The 24769-nt window shown below is 43.8% G+C and overlaps 1 protein-coding gene across 1 annotated transcript in view; it reads right to left on the bottom strand.

The window, feature by feature from the left end:
- LOC147452362 (putative phospholipid hydroperoxide glutathione peroxidase) overlaps positions 1-17285 on the bottom strand; it is a 29952-nt gene extending 12667 nt beyond the window's left edge. The window contains exons 1-5 of the mRNA XM_086518080.1: positions 17135-17285; positions 16587-16663; positions 15368-15429; positions 15174-15292; positions 14671-14841 (exon numbers count right to left, since the gene is read on the bottom strand). Coding sequence (XP_086374206.1) covers positions 14671-14841; positions 15174-15292; positions 15368-15429; positions 16587-16663; positions 17135-17179 — 474 coding nt within the window. The 5' untranslated portion in view covers positions 17180-17285. The remainder of the gene's footprint in view (positions 1-14670; positions 14842-15173; positions 15293-15367; positions 15430-16586; positions 16664-17134) is intronic.
- Between the last annotated feature and the right edge of the window lie 7484 nt (positions 17286-24769).

Below are 24769 nucleotides of genomic sequence, written 5' to 3' on the forward strand. Positions count from 1 at the left end.
GTCGGATATATGTGCTACTAAGTAAGCCCATCTTGATGTCGCTGATGATCCGTTGGAAGCTTCATGTTGCTCCTTTCGTTACTGACGATTCCGATAAGAAGTTGGTTGCTTAGAACTATAACATTTCCAAGAATATTCATGCCGAGACTTTTGTTGCTCGCATGAAGGTACTTTGTGTCTAGTTGTCTCTGAGAAACCATGCTTTGGGTGAGAAAATTTGGACCGCAAAACCTCCGATTTGGTCGGTTCAAAGCTTTGCATCTGTAACTGGTCCAAGCAATTGTTGATGGAAGCAAGACTTGCTGAGAAAGTCTGTTGCATAGCTTCCAGTTGGGCTTTGAGAAGGGCAAACATCTGCGCTTGCTGATCATCTTCTCTCTGGGACGTGGACATAGAGATCTCGACCTCGTCGATGGGAGGTGTCTCCACTGGAGCGGGCAACAAAGGTGTGTAATCTGGGACTAGGAGCTGGCTGTGAACACGCACCAAGGGCTGGAGGAAGATAACGAGACTCGCACGTTAATATATGTGCGACACCATCCACACCTGTAACTGAGTTGCGTGGTGATGGGTGACGTAAATCACGTAATTCTGTAGTGTCGGCACGATCCCAAGCACAGAAACGGATACTCGTTCTGGAGCAAGTACGGGTTCTGGAACGGGTACAATTGCTGGAACGGGAGCGCCTTCGAGAACTGAAGCACTCGCTGGAGCACGTTCGGGTTCCGGCGAATCGGGAATAATGATAACTTCGGGTGGATTCTAATTTCTCCAGCAAGGTTTTCTCAAGTATCTTGTCTATCTACGAGATGTAAGGTGTAGACATGTCGAAAGCATCATCCACCGTATGTAGGGTGAGGAATGCAACCAAGAGCCAACATGCGTGGAGGAGAACGCTTGCACTCTGGCAAGGGCTGGCAGAAATTGCAGGTTGCATAAATATGTAAGATGGGTTGCCAATTCGTTAGTGATCTTTGGCTTTTTTTAAAAAAAAAATTAATGCCACGTTATTAGAAGGGTGTCCGCCCAATGAGTTATTTGGTGGCCACTTAATAAACTATGGCCAATTAATGAAGACCACCGTTGGTATACTTGCCATCGTAAAGTATTTGCAACGTAAAACAGCCAGCAAAGCGTTGCAGCGATTGGTTCAGCCCAGCGATTCAGCAATTCAGCAATTTCAGCAATTTGCACAAGACAGATCACGGGGGGAAGGGGTGTGGCGTGAGTGAAGGGGTGCATGTGCCCTTTCATGAAGAGGGGTGCCTGTTGGATGTGCAGCAGCCAGCGAAAGGCAAGGGCAGCCAGCGTGCAATTCAGCCCAGCAAAGCATGCGCCAAGGGTACGAGCACGAAGGGGCACGCCGTCGGGAAGAAGGGCGAGCTCGAAGGGGCAGCCTGCTGAATATGTGGCTATTTGCACAAGAGGTGCAAGCAAATGCCGAAGGGTGCATCCCACGAAAGGGCAACAGCAAGGCCACCATCATCACCATTCACGGGTAAGTAAATGCACACACACAATCCTTCTGTCCTTTATTGTTTTGCACTGAAGTAAGGAAAATTTAAGTTACCTCATGCACGCATGCACATGCGTACCACCTTTCTTCCGCTTCCATGCAACTCCGGGTATAGTATAGTGTAGCGGCGAGGGTGGGAGGCTCACAACCTTCGGGTCCCGAAAAAAAAAATTGCTATGATACCAATGTAATTTCTAGGTACTAATCCTTAATTAAGTACTTAAACCCATGATTAAGACTAAAGAAACGTGAACTTGACTCAGAAGATTCTGTGTTTGATTGATTGAATGCTCGAAACCAAGTACAATAGGCTCCTTATATAGGAGACGAAGAGAGACAAATGAAAAGACACGTACGTCTCCTGGTGAAGAGCATGACTTTAGACGTAAAGACACATCCTTTCGGCGAAGAGCTGCAACCATTGGGCAAAGAGACGCACCCGTAGAGCGAAGGGGTGTGACCAGTCGTCGAAGGAGTGTGGCTTTTGGCGAAGAGGCACGTCTCTTGAGCGAGGGTCGTGACCATCCAAGCGTAGGGGTTCTCCTTGGCATGGCACTTCGCGTATCTGCAACTAGGAGTAGATGTAATGTTGTTAACATAGTCACAATCATGACACATTCACCACCGCCAGCGGTCACCTCCACTGAGACATGGAGGGAATATGCCACATCTCTCTACACAGCATCAGGGCACCAACCTCTGCCGTACCCACTAGAGACATACCCGAAGACATGTTCTTTCTTTACTACCGAGAGAGTAAGGAAAGCCATTGACAGGATGTAGACAGGGAGAGCACATGATCATGATGGTCTGGTAGCAAAGCACTTCATCCATGCCAGAGATATGCTTGCAGAGCTCTTGGCTATGATGTTTAATCGAGCCATGTATGCAAGCCTCTCGGAAACTTGGAGTGTCACCAGGAGGTGTATTTTTCCTGTTGCCTTCTGTAAATAAGTATTAGATATATTTATTTTATTTTTACTTGTTTGTCCCAAAACCCTTGAAAAGGTGCAAGTGGACATTGCATGGCCAGTGTGAAACGGCTGCAACCAAATGGGTTTCTCAAATCGGGGATCTAGGTCGGTCAGACAGGGACTGCCCGGGCCAGTTAGCACTGAATTCTGATGAGTATGGAAGCTCGTGTGCGCCAAACTGGAATTTGGGCCACTCATCAAGTCACTGCAACTTTATAAGTTGAAAGGGGCCAATAAATTAACCCACATTGTAGATGTTGGTCAAATGGTAGTCTGCAATGATGGTCAGGAGACCGATAGGGACGCCATGGAAGCATCTCCTAAAAGTTAGGGAACTGCTATTTCTGACCGGAAAATGTGTTCGCGTCATTAGCTCTGGAATGACAAGGGGAACATTTTATTGCTCTGCTGCCAAGTCAACTGACGCACCAGTTGAGATATTTTTAGCACGGAAAGCCCAAACTCGGAAACTAGGCGACGTGTCAGCCTGTGAGCCTGTGAGCGATTCTGCCACTCTGGGAGGCAAAAACGAGCTGCATATCAACAAAGGGGGCGCCATTTTCAGCCTCAGGTGGATTGTAGCAGGTACAGAAGCTACGGAATGCTTACCTTGCCCTCTATGCACAGTATGGTGACGGGAGTGATGCCCCGCACGCTACATACTGCTCTCTTTCTCCCCTACGTACAGTATGTTATGCCCCACTAGAGGGCTTCTCATTTGACCTATGTACAGTTCTGGGGGTTTATGCACGTTTGCCAAGGCAAGAGCCTTCTGAACAGGAACCGGATTAGCTAATTGCTAATCCCCCACAGGTACGCACAGTTCCATCACGAAAGATTGCGAGTTTGGAGAGTTTTCTCGCGTGAAAACTCGTCCAATTCACAAGGGAACTGTCCCATTGCGTGCGGGAGCCCTTGGGACACACGTAGGCGTGTTCACTCCGCTAAAAACGATCCGAAACAGGGAATTACAGCCTGCTGTGTTTTTCTGCAGGTTTAGGGTTTCGCACCTAAACTGCAAGGGAACATCGGGGGAGCCTCGTGAGAGCCTTGGGACGCGTGTATAGGCTTTTGGGCTCCCGACAATGAAAAACAGAGAATTACAGCCCGCTGAATTTCTGTGACAGCTCACCAGAAAGCTTCCAGATATCGAGGGAATCCGTCCTAGACATGTGTTTTTGACCTGCATGGGTTTTTGCGCCGTTATGCTGTCGAAATCCGGTCAAAAACCTGCGTTTTCAGACCTCGCCAGGTTTGGACAGCTTTGTGAAAGCTTGTGCTAAGTGGTCGGATCGTCTACCTTAATTTGAATAAAGAAATACCGAAAGGGGCGCCAGTCTTTGGGGCCTACAGGGTGTCAGTCTCGTGTGCGCAGTGACATTCTAGTCGCTGGACGCAACTGTGTTCTCTTCCCTTCTCAATGCTCTGTGTAAAGTTAACAAGTAATTGAAATAGTACCGCCCTCTACGTTGTATAGGCCGGTTATATGGAGTATGTCTACGATTGTGCCTATTTTCAAGTCAGGAGATCCCATGATTCCCGCGAATTATCGCACCATCATGGTTGGTCAACACATTAGTTAGGTTGTATGCATCCGTTCTTGAGCAGGAGCTGAGTAGATGGGCAAAGCGAGAGGGCATAAGAGCACCAGGGCAAGCAGGTTTCAAGAGAGGTTTCTTCACTCTTGACCAGATTCTGACCCTCAGAGCTATTATTGAGGAGGGTAGACACCATGGCAAGAGGACCTATAGGCTATTGTAGCTTTGTGGACTTCCGCAAAGCTTTTGACATAGTGACGAGAGCCAAACTTATACACAGACTAAAGGACATGGGTGTGCCTACAGACACACCCTACAGAGCTGAGATGGGGTATTTTGGCTCTATACAGGACAATGATGGGGTGGGTACGTGTCAACAAGAGGTGTATTTTTCCTGTTGCCTTCCGTAAATAAGTACTAGATATTTTTATTTATTTTTATTTTTACTTGTTTTCCCCGGAACCCTTGAAAAGGTGCAAGTGGACATTGCATGGCCACTGTGAAACGACTGCGGCTGAATAGGTTTCTCACAGCGGGAGTCTGGGTCGGTCAGTCTGGGACTGGTCGGACCAGTTAGCACTGAATTCTGATGAGTATGGAAGCCTGTGTGCGCCAAATGAAGTCTGGCCACTCGGAAAGTCACTTATAACTTTATAAGTCAGTGGGAACTAGAGAATTAACTCAAAAGGCGCAAACTCGACACATGGCGGCTCCAGGCAATTTTGCCACTTCCAGCATGAAGAGGGGGCGCCCAATTTGAGAGAGGAGGCTGATTTTTGAACACAAGTGACCTACAGTGTGTGAGTAGTGGGTGCAGGTCTACAGCTTTAATGGAAAGCTTGCCTTCTCCTCTATCTCATGTAGCGCGATGACTTGCTCTCGTGCATCTCTCTCTCCCCTTTGGCACACACGGTAATACCCCACTAGTTGGGCTACTCAGATGAACATGTACAGTTCTAAAGGTTTATGTGCGTTTGCCAAGGCAAGAGCCTTCTGAACAAGAACCCGATTAGCTAATTTCTAATCCTCCACAGGTACGCACAGTTCCATTGAGAAAGGTTGCGAGTTCGGAGAGTTTTCTCGCGTGAAAACTCGTCCAATTCACAGGGGAACTGTCCCATTGTGTGCGGGAGCCCTTGGGACACGCGTAGGCGTGTTCGCTCCGCTCAAAACAATCCGAAACAGCGAATTACAGCCTGCTGTGTTTTTCTGCAGATTTAGGGTTTCGCACCTAAACTACATGGGAACCCCGGGGGAGCCTCGTGAGAGCCTTGGGATGCGTGTACACGCTTTTGGGCACCCGACAGTGAAAAACGGGGAATTACAGCCAGCTGAATTTCTGTGACAGCTCACCAGAAAGCTTCCAGATAGCGAGGGAATCCGTCCTAGACAGGTGCTTTTGACCTACAGAGGTTTTTGCGCCGTTATGCTGCCAAAATCAAGTCGAAAACCTGCGTTTTCAGCCCTCGCCAGGTTTGGACAGCTTTGTGAAAGCTTGTGCTAAGTCGTCGGATCGTCTACCTTAATTTGAATAAAGAAATACCGAAAGGGGTGCCAGTCTTTGGGGCCTACAGGGTGTCGGTCTCGTGTGTGCAGTGACATTCTAGTCGCTAGACGCAATTGTGTTCTCTTCCCTTCTCAGTGCTCTGTGTAAAGTTAACAAGTAATTGAAATAGTACCGCCCTCTACGTTGTACGGGCCGGTAATATGGTTTCCATCGACGGGATAGTCACTTTTTCTTCAAAAAGAGCAGCGTGGATTGTTGTGGGTGAAAGCAACACACAGCTTGTCGTTATGGCAGAGAAGAGAGACCAAGTACCTGAAGAGGGATCTTCCTCACATGGCACCGAGAAAGTTCCTTCAACTCTTCAAGAAGAGGACAGGTTGTTTAGAACTCAACTGTGTTGCTGCATGGACATGTTTCAGCAGTTGGCTAACAACCCAAGGACGCAGGAGTTCTTACAAGCTCCGACACAGGGTTTTCAGCCTCCTACACAGGGCATGACTGAGCCGTTGCAGGAAAAGGAGATTTCCAATGCGCAGAGGACTCATGATGCTCGAGGGAAAGCCCATGTGGTTGAGCAACTAGCGGTGTCCAATGATCCAAAGCAACTTGCTTTAGCTGGACAGGAACCGTTTGTGAATGGTCAAGGGAGTAATGAACACGCTATGCGTTAGACCCTTCCATTACCTAATACTTATCCTAGTTATTTTGGAGGTGGTTCAGTGTTTCAAGCTATGGCTGGACCTTCCACAGGTTATATGCCAGGGAATGTGTTCGGGACAATGCAAACAGGCATGGGTAACCCTATGTCCGCGAACATGGGTGTCCAACCAGGTTTTCAGGGTGCCTATGGCCAGTTTCGACTGCCTGGAACACAATTTGGTATGGCTGGTTTTTCGCAGCCATACGTACAAAATGCAGATATGACAGGTAAAACAGTTGATGCGAGTGCTGGAATGAACAATCATGGAGCACCACTGTTACAAGCACCTGTTTATGATAATGTGGCTCCTTTGAGTCGGCTGAAGGATTACAAGGAAGGTGGGCAGGGAGTGAAGTTTGAAACTTTCAGAGGAACTGAGGATCAATTGAAGGCTTTGACCTTCATACAGCAGTTCGATGCAGCTTATGCTGGAGGCAACTTCACGAAATTTTCAAAGATACGCAAGGCTGCCACTTTCTTGAAAGGGAATGCGCTTCAATGGTGGACCGCATTGTTGAACAAGGGTCAAGCCCCAATAACGTGGGTCCAATTCAAACAACTTCTTGCGCCTACATGGTTGACAAACACTTTTGAAGTGGATGTGATGACTGGCACGAGTTGAATGCTAAACATTGTGCGAATTTGGAAAAGTACATTAAACAGTTTTGGGCCGCACTGTTGCCAGTCACCTCTTACAGGTTTGTGCCATTGTCAAAACAGATTGAGAAGTACTGTTGCGGATTGCCCAAGAAAATCAGGGACTACTGCACAAAGACTACTGTCATGAATATGTTTCAATTGATAGAGAATGCAAGAGTGGCCAGCAATCTGTCGAAGGGAGATTCCGATGGATTTAATAGCCACAAGAAAGGGTCCCAGGGCAAACAGTTTTCAGCCAAGGGCAATGTTGCAACAAAGCCTTCTGAGCCTCCCACAAAGAAGCCCTCCACTGAAGAAGGTGATACGTCCAAGAAGCAGTCTAAGTCTTCTTCGGGACGAGGACAAGGACAAAAGAGGCATTTTTCTGGCAAAACTTTTGAAGAACGGAAAGCTCTTAGGGAGGCCAAGAAATGCTACATTTGTAAACAAGAAGGACATTTTGCAAATGAATGCCCACAGAAGAAGTCACAGGATAAGGATGACAAGTCAGACCATAAAGGGAAGAAGCCAAAGCCAAGTGCAGGACTTGTTCCAGATTTGGTTGGAGACCAGCCAAACATAGATGCCACGGAGCTGTGCAGAGCTTGGGGCAAAGTTAGAGACCAGACAGTGCTGGTTTTCTTTGATCCAGAAGCCCGTGCAAATTTCATATCACCAGAATTGGCATCAAAGTTGGGCATTCGTGCAGAGGAGATGGGTATGACAGGGGAAGCAGGTTTGGCATGCCCAGGTCATTCAGAGCCCGTTACTCCCATTTTGGGGAAGCTTCGTCTGCACATTCAGAGTTATGTGGATGCGGAAGAGTTTCATATTATGCCACTTGAGGGCTGTGATGTGTTACTGGGTATCCCATGGTGTTACATGGTTGCATGCTACGGTGGATACTTACAACAAAAAGATTACCCTTGTACATAGAGGAAAGACTCATGTCCTTGATGTAAAGCTTAAAGGCGAGTCTGTTCCAGTTGTTTCTGCTTCTGCTATTTCATCTGTAATAAAGAATCATCTTTCTGCGGACTTGATCTTTGCAAAAGAAGTACCTCAAGTTGTATCTAATTTGTCTACCTTAGATAAAGACATGTCAACTTTTTTGAGTGGTTTCAGTGATTGTTTTTCGGACTCTTTGCCAAGGGAGTTACCTCCTGAGAGACCTGAGGATCATACCATAGATCTTGTGCCAGGTTCTAGTCCATCGAATAGACCACCATACAGGGTTAGTGCAGCCCAGCAGAAAGAGATTATGAGTCAGGTCAACGAGCTTTTAGAGAAGGGGCTGATTCAGCCCAGTTCATCCCCTTTTTGTTCGCCTGTACTCTTAGTGCAGAAGAAGGATGGTTCATGGCGCATGTGCATTGACTATCGCGCCTTGAATAAGAATACTATCAAGAACAAGTTCCCCATACCGAGGATAGATGACATTCTTGATCGGCTTGAGGGAGCGTCATTGTTTACAAGAATAGACCTAAAGAGTGGGTATCATCAGATACGCATTAGGCCAGAAGACGTCCATAAGCCTTCGTTCAGGACAACATTTGGTCTCTATGAGTTTCTTGTTATGCCATTTGGTCTCACAAATGCTCCTGCCCGTTTAATAGAATGATGGACAGAATTTTTAGACCACATAGAAACTTCGTGGGTACCTTCTTTGATGACATGATTGTCTATTCGAAGTCTGAAGAGGAGCATAGGGATCACTTGACTGCAGTTTTCAATGAGTTACGTACGAACAGGCTACTCATTAATGCGAAGAAGAGTGAATTCTTTTTGCAAGAGATTCACTTCCTTGGACACATTGTTTCAAAGGATGGGGTATGCATGGATCCCGCTAAAGTGGAAGCAATTAGGTCATGGCCAGACTTGAAGTCCGTACATGACATTCGAAGCTTTCTAGGCTTATGTTCCTACTACAGGAGGTTCATCCGAAATTTTGTTGAGATTGCTTCTCCACTCCATGCACTACAAGGAAAAGGAGTTACTTTCAAGTGGACAGCCAAGGAAATTTTAGCGTTCAAACACTTGAAAGAGAAGATGACTTCAGATCCGGTAATCATTTTGCCAGATCTTTCGAAACCTTTTGTGGTTCAGTGTGATGCGTGTGGCCATAGTCTTGGTGCAGTTCTAATGTAGAATGGCCAAGTAGTCGCATATGAGAGCAGAATTCTTTTGAAGACTGAAAGGAACTTGCAAGTCTATGAGAAAGAATTGCTGGCAGTAATTCATGCTCTCACTAGTTGGAAACACTATCTGCTAGGGGCTGATTTTGTTGTCCAAACGGATCATCAAACCTTGCGATATTTTCTCACACAGACGAAGTTGTCTGAGAAGCACATGCGATGGGCAAACATCTTGTCAATGTTCCATTTTCAGATTGTGCATGTGCAAGGGAAAAAGAACGTGGTGGCTGATGCGTTGTCACAAAAGCCCCAAATTTCAACAGTGTCAATTCCGTACCATTGTGAACTAGACGAAATGAAGACACAATATGCTGAAGATTCAGATTTTGCAAGGATCTATGACCAGCTTGTTGATGGGCAACATCATGAGCACTATATGCTTAAGAATGACTTTCTCATGATGCATGGAAAGTTATGCGTTACTAAACAGTTACGGCCAAAGATTTTGATGGAAAGTCATGCTCCACCTTATGTTGGGCATCGTGGAATTGATGCGACAATGAAAGGGGTTGAGGCATTCTTCTATTGGCCAGCTTTGCGTCAAGATGTTGACACATTTGTAAGATCATGCTTAGTATGCCAAAAAGTCAAATTTGACAGACAAAAGCAACCGGGATTGTTGCAGCCATTGCCGATCCCAGATAGGCCATGGGAAAGCATAGCAATGGACTTTATCTTTGATCTTACAAGGACGCAAACATGCAATGATGGGATTTGGACTATCATTTGTAGGTTCAGTAAGCAGGCCCATTTCTATCATGTGAGGAGGAAGATAAAGCCAGAACACATGGTCAAGATATTCATGAGCAATATCTTTAAATATCACGGGATGCCTCACTCAATTGTCAGTGACAGGGATCCACGTATAACGAGTCTTTTCTGGAAGGCATTGTTTGAGAACATGGGCACTACGCTAAAGTTCTCTTCTTCGTTTCATCCCCAAACTGATGGACAGTCAAAAGAGGCAAATTCTATTGTTCTAGACCTGCTCAAATGTTATGTGCCAGAGCACAAGGCAACTTGGGAACACCATTTCCATTGGTTGAATATGCTTACAATAACACTGTGCATACGTCAACAAGTAAGGCACCATTTGAGATAGTGGAAGGAGGGAAGAAAGTCCCGCCCATTTTGCAGACTAAGGACAAGATTTTTGAGGCAGACAAGTATGTGCAAGATATGGATGAAACATACAGGAAGATAAAGATTGCTCTTGAGAAGACTCAGGCTAAGCAAAAGAAAGCTGTTGATCGTCACCGTCGTGAACTTGTATTTTCACTTGGTGATTGGGTGCTTTTGCGCTTTGAAAAGGCCAAGTTAAGGAAAAGGAAAGGCAAGGAACGCTTGTTTCCTAAGCTCACTATGCGATATTATGGTCCTTTTCAGATTTCAGAAAAGATCAGTGATGTAGCTTACAGGTTAAAGCTACCAGAAGGCTGGAAAATACATAATGATTTCATGTCAGCCTTCTAAGACCCTTTGTTGGTGATGTGCCAGAGAATATGCTTGATGAGGAACAACCCGAAGTGGAAGAATTGGATGAAATCCTTGTTCCTGAACAAATATTGGCACATAAAGAAAGAAAGGTTAGAGGAAAGGTTGCAAGACGCTATTTGGTGAAGTTCAAGAACTATCCATCGTTGGATGCCAAATGGATGGAAGAGTCTGAATTGCTTGATTCACCTCAGCTATTGCAATTGTATCTTGAAGCCTTTCAGATGGAACCCACAGTGACTTGATGTAGCCTTTTTGGAGCAAGGCAAGAGCATGGTTCATGATGCTCAAGAGAGTAGTTAAGCAATTGTATCTACTCTTTCCATACAGAATTTAGCTAGAGAAGTTTGTGCTTCAGAGTACACTAGAAGGCTTCTATGCTTGATATATGTGTCGTAGCATGGTTGGTGGGATTGTTTAATCGTCCAACGCTACATTTCCGGAAGCATGTATATCTTGGATTCCCATCATAGAATATGTGTGATATCAACTGATACCGCATGTATTATTGGCATGCAAGCGAGGTCGCTTGCAGTATTTCAAGGGTGGGGTGTGTCACCACGAGGTGTATTTTTCCTGTTGCCTTCCGTAAATAAGTACTAGATATTTTTATTTATTTTTATTTTTACTTGTTTTTCCCAGAACCCTTGAAAAGGTGCAAGTGGACATTGCATGGCCAGTGTGAAACGGTGCCGAATAGGTTTCTCACAGCGGGAGTCTGGGTCGGTCAGTCTGGGACTGGTCGGACCAGTTAGCACTGAATTTTCTGATGAGTATGGAAGCCTGTGTGCGCCAAATGAAGTCTGGGCCACTCGGAAAGTCACTTATAACTTTATAAGTCAGTGGGAACTAGAGAATTAACTCAAAAGAGGCAAACTGGACATGGCGACTCCAGGCAATTTTGCCACTTCCAGCATGAAGAGGGTGCGCCCAATTTGAGAGAGGAGGCTGATTTTTGAACACAAGTGACCTACAGTGTGTGTGTGTGAGTAGTGGGTGCAGGTCTACAGCTTTAATGGAAAGCTTACCTTCTCCTCTATCTCATGTAGCGCGATGACTTGCTCTCGTGCATCTCTCTCTCCCCTTTGGCACATATGATAATGCCCCACTAGTTGGGCTACTCAGATGAACATGTACAGTTCTGGGGGTTTATGAGTGTTTGCCAAGGCAAGAGCCTTGTGAACAGGAACCGGATTAGCTAATTGCTAATCCCCCACAGGTACGCACAGTTCCATCGCAAAAGATTGCGAGTTCGGAGAGTTTTCTCGCGTGAAAACTCGTCCAATTCACAGGGGAACAGTCCCATTGTGTGCGGGAGCCCTTGGGACACGCGTAGGCGTGTTCGCTCCGCTAAAAACGATCCGAAACAGCGAATTACAGCCTGCTGTGTTTTTCTGCAGGTTTAGGGTTTCGCACCTAAACTGCAAGGGAACCCCGGGGGAGCCTCGTGAAAACCTTGGGATGCGTGTACAGGCTTTTGGACACCCGGCAGTGAAAAACCGGGAATTACAGCCCGCTGAATTCTGTGACAGCTCACCAGAAAGCTTCCAGATAGCGAGGGAATCCGTCCTAGACAGGTGCTTTTGACCTACAGGGGTTTTTGCGCCGTTATGCTACCAAAATCAGGTCGAAAACCTGCGTTTTCAGCCCTCGCCAGGTTTGGACAGCTTTGTGAAAGCTTGTGCTAAGTCGTCGGATCGTCTACCTTAATTTGAATAAAGAAATACCGAAAGGGGCGCCAGTCTTTGGGGCCTACAGGGTGTCGGTCTCGTGTGCGCAGTGACATTCTAGTTGCTGGACACAACTGTGTTCTCTTCCCTTCTCAGTGCTCTGTGTAAAGTTAACAAGTAATTGAAATAGTACCGCCCTCTACGTTGTACGGGCCGGTTACAGTACGCACCACTGAGGGAATGTCTGTCATGGTCCACTCCACTATTGGAGTAAAGCAGGGATGCCCCCATCCCCGACTCTTTTTGGGATGTATGTGGATGAGTTTTCGGACTATGTAGAACGTCAAGGGGACAGGGGGACTCAGCTAGCAGAGACATGGATTCCGCTGTTACTATATCCTTATGATATTGTGCTGATTTCTGACTCCCCAAAGGGGATGCAACGTCATTTGGATGCTCTACATACATTTGCTCGTGACAGTGGATTGTATGTCAATCTGGGGAAAACCAAGGTTATGGTGTTCAACACTGCACCACAGTGGGTCAAGAGGTCGGCACCCACATTTATGTATGGCCAGGAGACTGTGGTAGTACACAGGTGCATATACCTATCTTGGGGTAGTGTTCGGTGGACCGGTGTTTTCACTAAGGAGAGCATCAGAGACTAGAGTGACGAGAGCATATGCAGCTTTGGGAGGACTAGAGAGGATGTATTCGCAAGTTCAATTTCAGGAACCGCGAACAAAGCTTTGGCTTTTAGACCCTCTCATGACTCCAGCTATGCTTTATGGAGTTCAAGTATGGGGACCCTCATTAGACCACCATGGGCGGTCTGGCAACACAGATGGATGGAGATGTATAGAGAGGCCTCTGGTCTCTATCCTCTCGGATGATTCGGGCTAAGGCCTCAGTACCACATGAGATTATCCGAGCCAAGCTAGCCGCGTCCCCCCCCCCCCCCCCCCCCCCCCCCCCCCCCCCCCCCCCCCCCCGTCATGGCGGAGGCATTGAGGAGATCAATTTCCTTATGCACAATCTATGGGATCTCCCCAGGGACAGATACGCCCGGCTTGCCTAAGAGTCATCTCGACAACTAGCTCTACAAGGCGATACAGCATGTTGGTATGGACAGATGACATCATGGTTTCACTCACATGGTCTCAACATGGATAGATTACCTCCACTTCAATACTCCTTGGATGCACCCTCCCTGTCTCTCACACGGACAGAGATCACCAGACTCATACGTCAGATCTGGTTCAGCTAAATACCAGGAGCACATGGATACCATAGTCACAAGGGACACATTCCGGGACATGGAAAGGGGGACGGAAGTCAAATGGATTTTTAGTGTAAAAAAGAGGACGAGACGGCAAGTGGGGACGGGAAGCCCGAAAAAGGGAGTCCCCTGTGACTATGATGGATAGAGCCGACACAGGAGTTGGGCACGAAGATGGCCTTCTACAGAGAGCATCTTCTCCAACTCACGGAGGACGACTTTGTGACTAGGCCTGCATACATGGATACACATTTATCTCATGGGATAAGATGCGCTATTGGACACGCACATCCTCATAGCAACTCCAGATCCAGACTGGTCGATTTCGAGGGGTGCCGACAGGAGCCAGGATATGTCACCTATGTAACTTAGAGCCAGAGACACAGCTGCACTACATGTCATTGTCCGGCATACTATGAGATACGCGGCCGCTTCCACTCTCTATTCAGAGATACAAGGACCAGAGGTGTCTCGGATTGTTCCTGCTAGAGCTGCGCAGAGATAGGGAGAGCTTGCTGAGGACATCAGGGGAGAGACAATCTCAGAGACGAATCACAGATTTCTTTACACCAGATAGAGGAGAGCCAATGGAGAAGAGAATACAGCAAATCTCAGAGCCTACTCATACTAGAGGTAAACTGCTTGACCGAGCCACTGAACTTGACAGATCCAGACGTCCACGACCTCGGGGGGTCTCCCCGACGAAGGCTACAACAGAAGATACAGATCACTCTAGCTCGACATGCAAGACGCCCAACCAAAGTTCTGACCATGGAGGAGGTCGATGAGATCCAACAGCGATCGATGAGAGATTTCATCTGAACCCACAAACCCCCCCCCCCCCCCCCCCCAATTTCCTTTCTCCTTAGTATTTTATTGTTAGTTCTCTGTAACTTTGTAATTTCCGTACTCACACATGGTATCAGATTCACCAGTTGTAACTTTTTGGTCTCATAGGTCATTTTGGCCTTTTTTGAAGACGTTAATATAACATCTCTCTCTCTCTCTCTCTCTCTCTCTCTCTCTCTCTCTCTCTCTCTCTCTCTCTCTCTCTCTCTCTCTCTCTCTCTCGTGCACACAGGCGCAAGCGGGTGGGGAGTTTCTCGAACATGGGACCCTAACTTCAAAGTCACCCAGTTGCATGTAATGTACAATTACCTCAATTTTGGAAGGAGCGGTGGTTGGAGCATAGCGATCAATGACCTCCCCATCCCTATTCACTAGGAATTTAGCAAAGTTCCACTTGATACCATCGCCAAAAATTCGTCCACCTTTAGCACTCTTCAGATACTTGTAAAGAGGAGATGCATTGCTTCCATTCACATCCACCTGTTTAAGATGTAAAAAGCAAAAAAGTATGTTAAGCATAAGCAAGTGGGAAGAGTACATGAGCTTGCAGGCAGAATGTTTTTCATTCATCGTGTGAAAATCACATGGCATGTAGCACATATGGCATGCCATTTGTTTTCTTCTATTTGAGAGCTCCTCAACCACCTTACTGAAACATTATCATTAACCACATAATCCTCAACCATAAAACAGTTCTGTAACATTATTGAAAACCTGTCTACAAGCAGTTCTCAAAACCACCATAATTGATGTCTCTGGAGAAGAAAAATATTGGCAATTCCTAGGGGATAGCGGGTAAGGAAAGTGCACACCTTATCAAAGATAGGATATTCAGCTTTAAACCTCGTGCAAGCAAATTGTTGAATCTCTTCATTGGTTCCTGGCTCCTGCCCACCAAATTGATTGCAAGGGAAAGCTAAAATCTCCAAACCTGCATGCTAAGACACACATCAACCGCCTGTCCAGGTGAATGCCAACAAAGAGAATTGATGTCAAGGTATTCCACCTTGATCCTTGTATTTGCTGTATACTTCAGAAAGCTCAGTGTAATTCGATGTGGTCAGCCCACTGCAAAAGCACACAGTTGCATGAGTGGTTGCACTTTATGCAAAGAAATTACATTCTGAAAACATATATACACCTAGATGATCCAGGACCCTTAAGGAAACGACATCCCCTATAACGTCTTCAGTGCCGAATAGTGGGTGTAGAGCTAGGTACCAATATATGCTTACACACACACACACACACACACACACACACACACACACACACACACAAAAAGCATACATCAATACAAAGATCTGCCTACTGAGATTCTGTCATAACTCTAGAGTTGCAGGGCAGACTCAGCCATAATGAAGCGTAGCACTAAAAGAAGCATTAAATAGCACCAGAAAAGATAGAAAGAATTAGCTCAATATCAACTAATCGTAACTCGGACAAAAACTTCACAATCTGAAGTATGCATGTCCCATATACGACTAAAAAATACCTAATGAATCTAGGATAAGCCCAGATTCACCCTTAAAGGAAAGTGCAAGGTATAGACTCATGGTAGTCACCCACAAGACCATATAATCATCAGCTCCATCATGCATAGTATTGACTAATTACTACAATATCCCCGCTAACGTTGTCAATGCCCGATATTGGGTGTAAAACTAGGTACCAATATGCTCCCACACCCCACCGCTAACCAAAAAACTCAGGGGAGCCAAAAGGTCAGGAACACAAAAAGTCCAAAGAGTAAAAATTAAAAATCCTGCTATCACATGGATGGATGGTAGACCAAAGACTGCTATGCAACACACCCTACTCCAAGGATAGGTAGCAATATCCAAGGTGCAAGGTGGCTGATGGCTCCTATCCTGGAAGATGATGCCAAGGAATCAAACCAATAACCAGGACAAGAAAAGAGCCAAAATATACACAGAAATTAATAGATTATAACCAAACAAGCTAACTTGACCTCAAAATAAGATGACAAAGCTGCAAATAGTATAAAATGCTTCTTTCCTTTGCAAAAGTAACAAGGTTATGTTACTGTGTATAAAAGGCCCCTGGGGATATAAAAGAGCTTGTCTCAACTATCAACCTTCCCGACTGACCCTAACTAATACATGTGCCCCGCTTACATCACAAACCACTCTTTACTCGACCCTAAAAAATTTCTCTTGAAAAGCTACTCCCAAACTATCCATGAGAACAAATGAGGACCTAACCATTGTGATGCCACATTAACAATCAGCAAAACCTTCCCTTTGTATGTTTCCAGGCTGACATCATTTCCACGAGCATCCTGAGCAAAGAAACACAAGCCAAACCTCAATACATAATCGATACAACAAATATAATTTAAAATTAAGTGATTCAGTAAGGCTTTATCTATTCTTCAAACATGCAAATGTATGCAACCACTCTGCTCAGAGCAACAGAAAAGAAAAAATTACAAAGGACAAATGTAATGCAAAGTTTTCCTAAAAATGAAGAAAACCAGACTTAAACACAAAATACCCAAGTGCGATGCAGCTTCTACATTTTAAAAGAACGGGTAACAATTGTGCAGAAAGGGTATTCCCCATGACCACTAAGGCATGGTTTCATGACCAGGAGCTTGTAGGTTTCTGCGCTTATTCTTTGACCTTTTCAAACGGAGGAAGTAACAGCAATAGCCAGATACAAACAAGAACGCATCAAAGACGCAGGGGCAAACAATGGAGAATTAGACAGCAATGGGCAGACCGTTTGGATTCTGAGAACGTTAAGACACCTTGACTGTGATGTCGTAGATGCTGGAGGGTTGGCTGTTGGCCATGGCGATGATCGGAAGGTAGGGGAGTTGAGCAGGAACAGAAGGAACTACGGGGAATGTGTTGTGCGCAAAACGAAAACATTTTAAGGAGAGATCAGTCGCGGTCCACGTAGCCTAGTGTGATATTGTCGTAGCGTAGGTGCAGTTCACATGGAGCTCTGGTTTGCAACTGGTTGCCAATCAGTTGCGAACCAGTTTGGTTTCCATGAGGTGTTGCGAAGAAAAAGTTTGCAATTGGTTGCAAACCGGTTACGATGCTGCTCCTAGGGGAGGAGGTGGAGCAGGCTGGAAACCATGGAAAAGGACAAAACTTTGCTCACTTTTTCAGCTTCGATGAGGAAAAATATGCCATTTTTCAATGCATTTTCCAGAATTCTCGCTTTTCATGGGAACTGAGTAGTTGCTGGTTGCCAACCGGCAGCCGGTTGCGAGCCATGGTTCCACGTGAACTGCCTCGTAGTGAACGATGAACATTCTTCTTATGAGCCGTTAGAGCCCAGTCCCCCCAGGGCCGAGCATTAGTCTAGACGAGGGAAGCTCCCCTTGAGAGAGAGAGAGAGAGAGGGAGAGAGAGGGGGCTCTTTTTCTTGCTCCACTCTCCACGCAGCTTGCATGCTTTTGATGTTTTCAGCGAAGATTGAAACTTATCTTAAATGTTATTTCGGTTTTAAAATATTAAATGGATCTTTTTATTTCACCTTGCATTTTATCTTCACTTTTTTACATTCTATTATTGTTTTAGAATGCTAAAGTGAAACTTCACGTGCACAATTTTAGTAGATTCTATACATATATACATATATGTACACACACATGTATGTGTGTGTGTGTGTGTGTGTGTGTGTGTGTGTGTATATATATATATATATATATATATATGATTGGGTTCAGACTGAACCGGCGGAAGTGTCAAGCCTTCCTATATGTGTTGCCGCTTAGTGTGAACGGTGTGGAGGAGAAAAAATGAAAAAGTGAAGGGGGCTGAGAGAGGCCATCAACTCTTCCGGGGGGTGGGGGGGGTCGGAAGAAAAATGGAGGGCTCGGCGGAAGAGTGCCTCAACTCCAACCAATCAAATTTCGTCATGAAGGATCGACGCCCCTTTGCATTTTTCTTCCGCCGCCTAGTCTGAATATATATATATATATATATATATATATATATATATACACACACACACACACACACACACACACACACACACATATGAGTTCTTTTTATTTTATCTTTCATCTCACAACCTCACATGGCTTGACTTTTCTTGCAGCTTAATTCCAGGCAATGTTCGGGAAAGTCTCTTTTATTAAGCGACTGTCGACATTGTTTGGGAAAGTCTTTTTTCCTAAGCGGCCGAGTCTCCTGCATGTAGAGATGCAAACCGGAACTATAATTAGAAATTTTCAAATTTGTAGGATTTTGAAATATTTTTATATACTTAATTGGTTTTTTTTCCTTTATCGTTGCTTGTAAACGGCTAATCTCGACTTTTGATCAGTTCAAGGCTAAGCTAAGGCTCACCTTTCCCGAACACTAGTGGTCGAGTTTCCTCCTTGCAAAAAAGAAAAGTGGAAATACCATTAGAAATTTTGAAATTTAGAGGATCTATTCTCTCATATATTTCATCGGTTTTTCTTTCCTTTACCATGGTTTGCAACGGACTAGTCTCTATTTTCAACGACTCGTGGCTAGGTTGAGGCAATCGTTTTTTAGCATTGATTTTAGTTAAACTCAACCTAATGATTTTATCGCTTTTTTATTGTTTTAGAAAGCCATCGTGACTCTTTCACTTGTCTTTATTTGTCTTGGCCTCCACTCCCCCCTCTCCTTATGCCATGTGGCAAAGGCCTTAGAGGTACATTAGATTGTATAGAGATTTCATGTCCCACGTATGATGTAAAATTGTGTTTAGTCTCAAAAAAATGGAAAAGGCTTGTCCTAAAGACTAAGATATCCCATTCAACTTAGAGTCGAGTCCCACATAGTATTAGTGATATTAGTAGCACTAACTTAAAACTCCAAATCAGTAGCCACACAGTATTATCTTGATTTAAAAGTATCATAGAGACAAAGCCCTTAAAAATCGTAATACTCTTAAGTGCAGTTCACGTGAGCTCTTGGTTTGCAACATGTTGCCAATATTTTGTGTTCACATGAAATGTTTCCACCAAAAAATTAGCAATATGCTGCCAACAAGTTGCAACCTAGCTCTATGCCAAGGGGGAGGAGCATGCCAACAAGTTGCAACCTAGCTCTATGCCAAGGGGGAGGAGCATGACGGAAACCACACATAAAGGCAAACAAGATGAGGCCTGCTAAGTAGATGAGGGATGAGATTTATGGAGAGTACGTTTAAATGAGTGCATACAATCACATGGAATTTTTGTTTTGTTTAAATACAAAATTATATTATCCATCATACATATATAATCAATCCTTTCACGTTTCATGATTGGATAGCTAAAGCTTCCATCATTGTGGGAGAGGGACGAACTCCTTGACATTCGAACCTGCCCACTTAAATAATAACGTGAAAGGTGCACATTGCACATTATCATTTGAAAACAAAATGAAATGAAAAAAAAAAAAATATATATATATATATATATATATATATATATATATATATATACACACACACACACACATTATATTATTCATTTTACATATATAATCACGAATTGGTTTATATTTTACACAAGACTTCAGTTAAATAATAAGGTGAAAGGTGCACATTGTACATTACCATTTCAAAACAAAATTTAAAACCAAAAGACACAAAATTTAATATCTTTATTAAAAATAATTTTAATAAGCATAGAGAATATTAACATAATTTAATGAAATGAATATTTGTGAAGTCCTCAAATGAAAGGACTCTTTATAGATCAGAATATTATAAAAGAAATTGAATCAATACTTCACATCATGGATCAAACTCCTATGAATACACTATTTACTCCTTTGTTCTCTAAAGCCTTTCAACTTGCCAAACAAGGTGAGGAGGCATGAAGGCCTATCATTTAAGGGGGGAAATGAAGAAGAGTAGATTTAAATAAGTGCCTACAATCACATAGAAGTTTTGTTGTGTTTTAAAATAAATTTGTATTATCTATTATAGATATGAAAGCATAAAAGGTTTTTATATTACGAAAGGTCTCACTTTAGTAACAAGGTGAGAAGGCACGAAGTCTTGCTAAGTTAAGGGGAGATGAGGGAGAGTGAGTTTAAATACGTGCCCATAATCATATGGAATTTTTGTTGTGATTTAATATAAAAGTGTATGATCTATTATACTTATATAATCACGAGTAGTTTATATATTACGAAGAGTCCCACAACTTAAATACCGTGAAATGTGCACATTGCATATCAACGTTTGACATAAAATAAAATGAGAAATAAGTAAAATAAATACAATAAAAGTTAAATTCAGAGCACAAAAAATGTTTAAGTACTTTTTCCATGAGAAAATGTAAATTTAATAAGCATAATAAAACAAGATAGTGAAATGAATTGATGTTTTTAAATAAAAGGACCTTTATCAATACCTCATATCATGGGATCAAACTCCTATGAATACACTTTATAATCCCAAAAGGTGAATGAAACTTTGGAAAATAGCATTTAAAAAACTATCATGTATTTCCATAGCTACATATTGGGTCCATTCTCATCTCATTCATTAATTCATTGCGAAGATTCCTTTTGGCTTTAACTTGCCAAAACTATAACTTCCTAGTTCCCTCGTTGACAGAGATGCTGCAAATCTCTTTCGTTGCTCTTGAGCCCCCGCCTGCCACTAGAGAACCTCTCAAGTCTCCTCTCTAAACTCAAGTGTGCCTGCCTTTGCTATGCCACTCCACCAATGGCCTCGACTCGTGCAGAGAAATGCCTCTTTGTGTGCCATGCGCTTTTCCTCTTCTAGTAAGTCTTTTTCTACCCCTTAGGAATCTCACAATCCTAAAGCAGCTCTCGCCATCGCCTCCCCCCCTCTTGTCGCATGTGTGTGGTTGGCCCTTGTCGTCATTTGCTTGCTACATCCAGTCTCCGCCTCACACCCTCCGTGTGCCGACTTTCAGCCTGTCAGCTGCAGAGAGAGAAGCCCCTGGTCAGCTCCCGTGTGAGCTCGATGGATGCCCTCGTTAGCTCTTGTGCATTCTGCAACCTCTGCACCTCCTTACGATCAAAATCCCTACCTCCCCTATGGCTCCGTCTGTACCGTTGTGCGCTCGTGCCTCGCACCTCCCACGCAACGACATCTAAGAAAAACTTCCTTAGCATCCAAAAAATCCTTGCGTCTCTCTGCCCACATCCGTACGTGCGACATTCGCACACTCTCTTTCTCCCCCTCTCTCTCCTCCACGTGCCATCTAAACCTGTTTTCTCCTCGAAGGCACCAGAGCATCAGAGACCTGTTTTCAAAGTCGTACCCATGGCATCCCCAATATTTGCTCATAAATTTCCAAAATGCACTTCAAATTCTTTTAAATTCCCAAAATACCCTCAATTGTGAGATTACATTTCTTCGAAGATAGAAAAAACTACAGCTTCTCACAAGAAGACCGATTGTCTATCAATACAAGATGATAAAACTAGAATTTGAGTTGGTTATGCAAGCTTTGGAGATGGATTGGTACATAAATTTTAGACATAATTGCCTTTTTTGCGAGGTAATTAAGCACTCAAAAACGGATCTCAATTCAAAAAGGAATAAAGATAAGAAAATCTTGAACGATCCAATCAAAATAAATACAAGGGTATTTTGGGAATTTTTGAAATTTAAGGGGCTTTTTGGTAATTTTCCCTTTCATTTATTCGTATTACACCCAAACTTTAGGAGGGGAAGGTGAGACCACTCTGTCTGTGACCGCCCATGTCCCCATTTCCCTTTCTTTTTGCATTTCTTTAAACTTTTCACTCTTCAAGCCCCAAGGCATCACCCAAGATACCCCTTAAAACAAATGTAAAAAAGATTGTAGTGACATTACTACTCACATGACTTTCAAGGCCCCTTAGTGTTAACTAATAGCAATGAAATTGAAAGACCTTCATCCATAGTGCACTAAGGCATTTAGCATGCCAATAAGGTAAAAAGTGCACATTGGACATCACCATTTTGAAACAAAATAAAATAAAATAAAAAGTAAATTAAAAAACACTTCAAATATCAAAACAAAAAAATATTTTGATGTTTTCTTATTAAAAAAATAGATCTAATAAGTATAGGAAATATTAAAACAATCTAATAAAAAGAACTTTTTGAAGTCCTTAAATGAAAGGACCCTTTATCAACATCTCATATCATGGCATCCAACTAGTATCAATATTTTAGTTATTCATTTGTTCTTTTCAAGCATGCCAAAAAGTGAATGTACCTTTGGACCTTGGGAGAATAGCATTTAAAAGGCTATGATCTCTCTATTCATTCACAAGACTTTTAAGAACCCACTAGTGCCGCCTCTCGCTCGTGCAATCTGTTTCTCTCTCTCTCTGAGCGCGTTGAGCGCCATGGGCTACAAGCTACATTGTCGAAGCGAGGAGCTATCGCCACGTGTTCAGGGGAGGGGGCCGGAATCCCTCCACCTTTTATAATAGTATAGATAGGGATACTTGTCTCACATTGAAAACTGAACAACCTTCAGTACCCTTTGGGTACTAAGGCCTTTAACATGCCAAAAAATGAATGCAAGACAAGGTCAAGTTTTTACGATGGCCTCAAGAAGGCAATAGTTTTAGCTGTAATAAACTCTGTATGTGTGTTTGTGTGTGTGTGGGTGTGTGTGTGTGTGAGAGAGAGAGGGAGAGAGGGAGGGAGGGAAAGCGAGAGGATCTTCTTTTTACATTAAATTGTGGTGATGAGAGAGAGAGAGAGAGAGAGAGAGAGAGAGAGAGAAAGTTCAACTAAAATTTTGGAATAACTTGTGCTTAAGAGTGTACATCATTTATAAGACATTCTTAATTGAAATAACTTGTGCTTTTGGAATAACTTGTGTCTAAAAGTGCACTTCATTTATAATAAATTCTTTTTTTGTGTAAAACTCACAATGGTGAGTGGATTATATTGATAGATCCAACAAATTACATATTCCTGTCGTGCTCGTGACGAGCCATGACCTCTTTAACATATCATAGATACATCGGCTGATGGGGGAGCCACCCCACGACCATGGATGAGCCCATACTTTTAATTTTGTATGTTTGTTATTGCGGCATCTTGGCTCCTATTCCACTCCTCTGAGTTTCTTTGTTTTCCAATGGCGATGATCATCACCTTACTCTCTTGGACTATCTCCATGAACTTAGCTACCTCCCAGGAGTTCTTGAAGATTCGACAGTTCCTTGCCTTCCAAATGTGTTTGAAGTAGCAATACCTCACAATCTGTGTAGCAATGAGCTCCCAGAAATCTTCCCTCCCAAGAAAAGATCGCTAGAATCGTATTTTCTAGGTTTTCTGGACCCATTTGTAGATCTTGCCTGCCGACCACAGATCGTTGAACACTCCTTGAAAAGGTGTGAGAGGTCTTCACAAGCATTTCTGCATTGCGACCATCTATCTGGAACAATTCCCCTAGCAAGGACCTTCATTCCAATTGGCATGGCTCCCCATAGCACCGTTACGAAAAACCTTCATCCCATGTGGCCATTGAGGGCGCCATATGTTCTTCATGACCGTCTCTCACCTTGACTTTGGCCAATTTTTACTTCACTTCTTATTGAGCAGGGAGAACCAATCCTGTGATGCCATAAGGGTGAGATACACATCCTTCGTTTGCAATTTTAGGAATTGTCTGTTCACATGCCAATGCCAAGCTTTCCACTCGACCTTGGATTCACAAGCCGATAGATACCACCTCTCGAGCCGTTTTAGAGCTCTATTGATCAACAATCTTTCTAACCCACTGAGGCTAAACGTTTAATATCTTTGTTATTAACCTTTCTAGCATCTTCCCTCTAGAAAGAGGTCAAAAGGATGCCTCCAGCCTTAGATATCCAAGGGGATCATTGAGATATAGAGTTGTGAAAGTACCTTGGTAGCTCTCCCATTCCAAAGACTATGTTTCTATGTTGCATTTTTTAATAAGCTCACCTGTCGTACCTCCAAGTTTTAGGATGGCCCACTGTGGGGTCACCAGCTTGTCTTGCACCTCTAGTCCTTTCCACTGGCCACCTTGTGAGCGTATTCCGGAGCTATCCATCATATCCTTGGCCATAATGGCCCAAGTCTGACCTTGCTATGGCTACCATAAACTTGGGACATTGTACCTCCACCTGAGTGCTAGAGTTAAGGATCCCAAGCCCTCCTTGCTCCATAGAACATAAAATAATCGATAAGACATTCTTAATTGAGAGAGAGAGAGAGAGAGAGAGAGAGAGAGAGAGAAAGAGAGAGAGAGAGAAGATAGTAGAAAAATAGAAAACAATGTGATTGTTACCCAAAAGCTTTATCTTTTCCTACATTGAATTAAATGTTATGACAAAGATAAGACTTTGTGCTTATGGTTTTAATACCTCACATCAATCAACACCAATATGGAGACACCTTTTAAAAACACTAAAATGAAGAAAAAGCCATTTGCATCTAATTTGATGGCGAT

The sequence above is a fragment of the Adiantum capillus-veneris genome, chromosome 8 (genome assembly GCF_014529385.1).
Source record: "Adiantum capillus-veneris isolate H3 chromosome 8, ASM1452938v2, whole genome shotgun sequence".
Classification (NCBI taxonomy): domain Eukaryota; kingdom Viridiplantae; phylum Streptophyta; class Polypodiopsida; order Polypodiales; family Pteridaceae; genus Adiantum; species Adiantum capillus-veneris.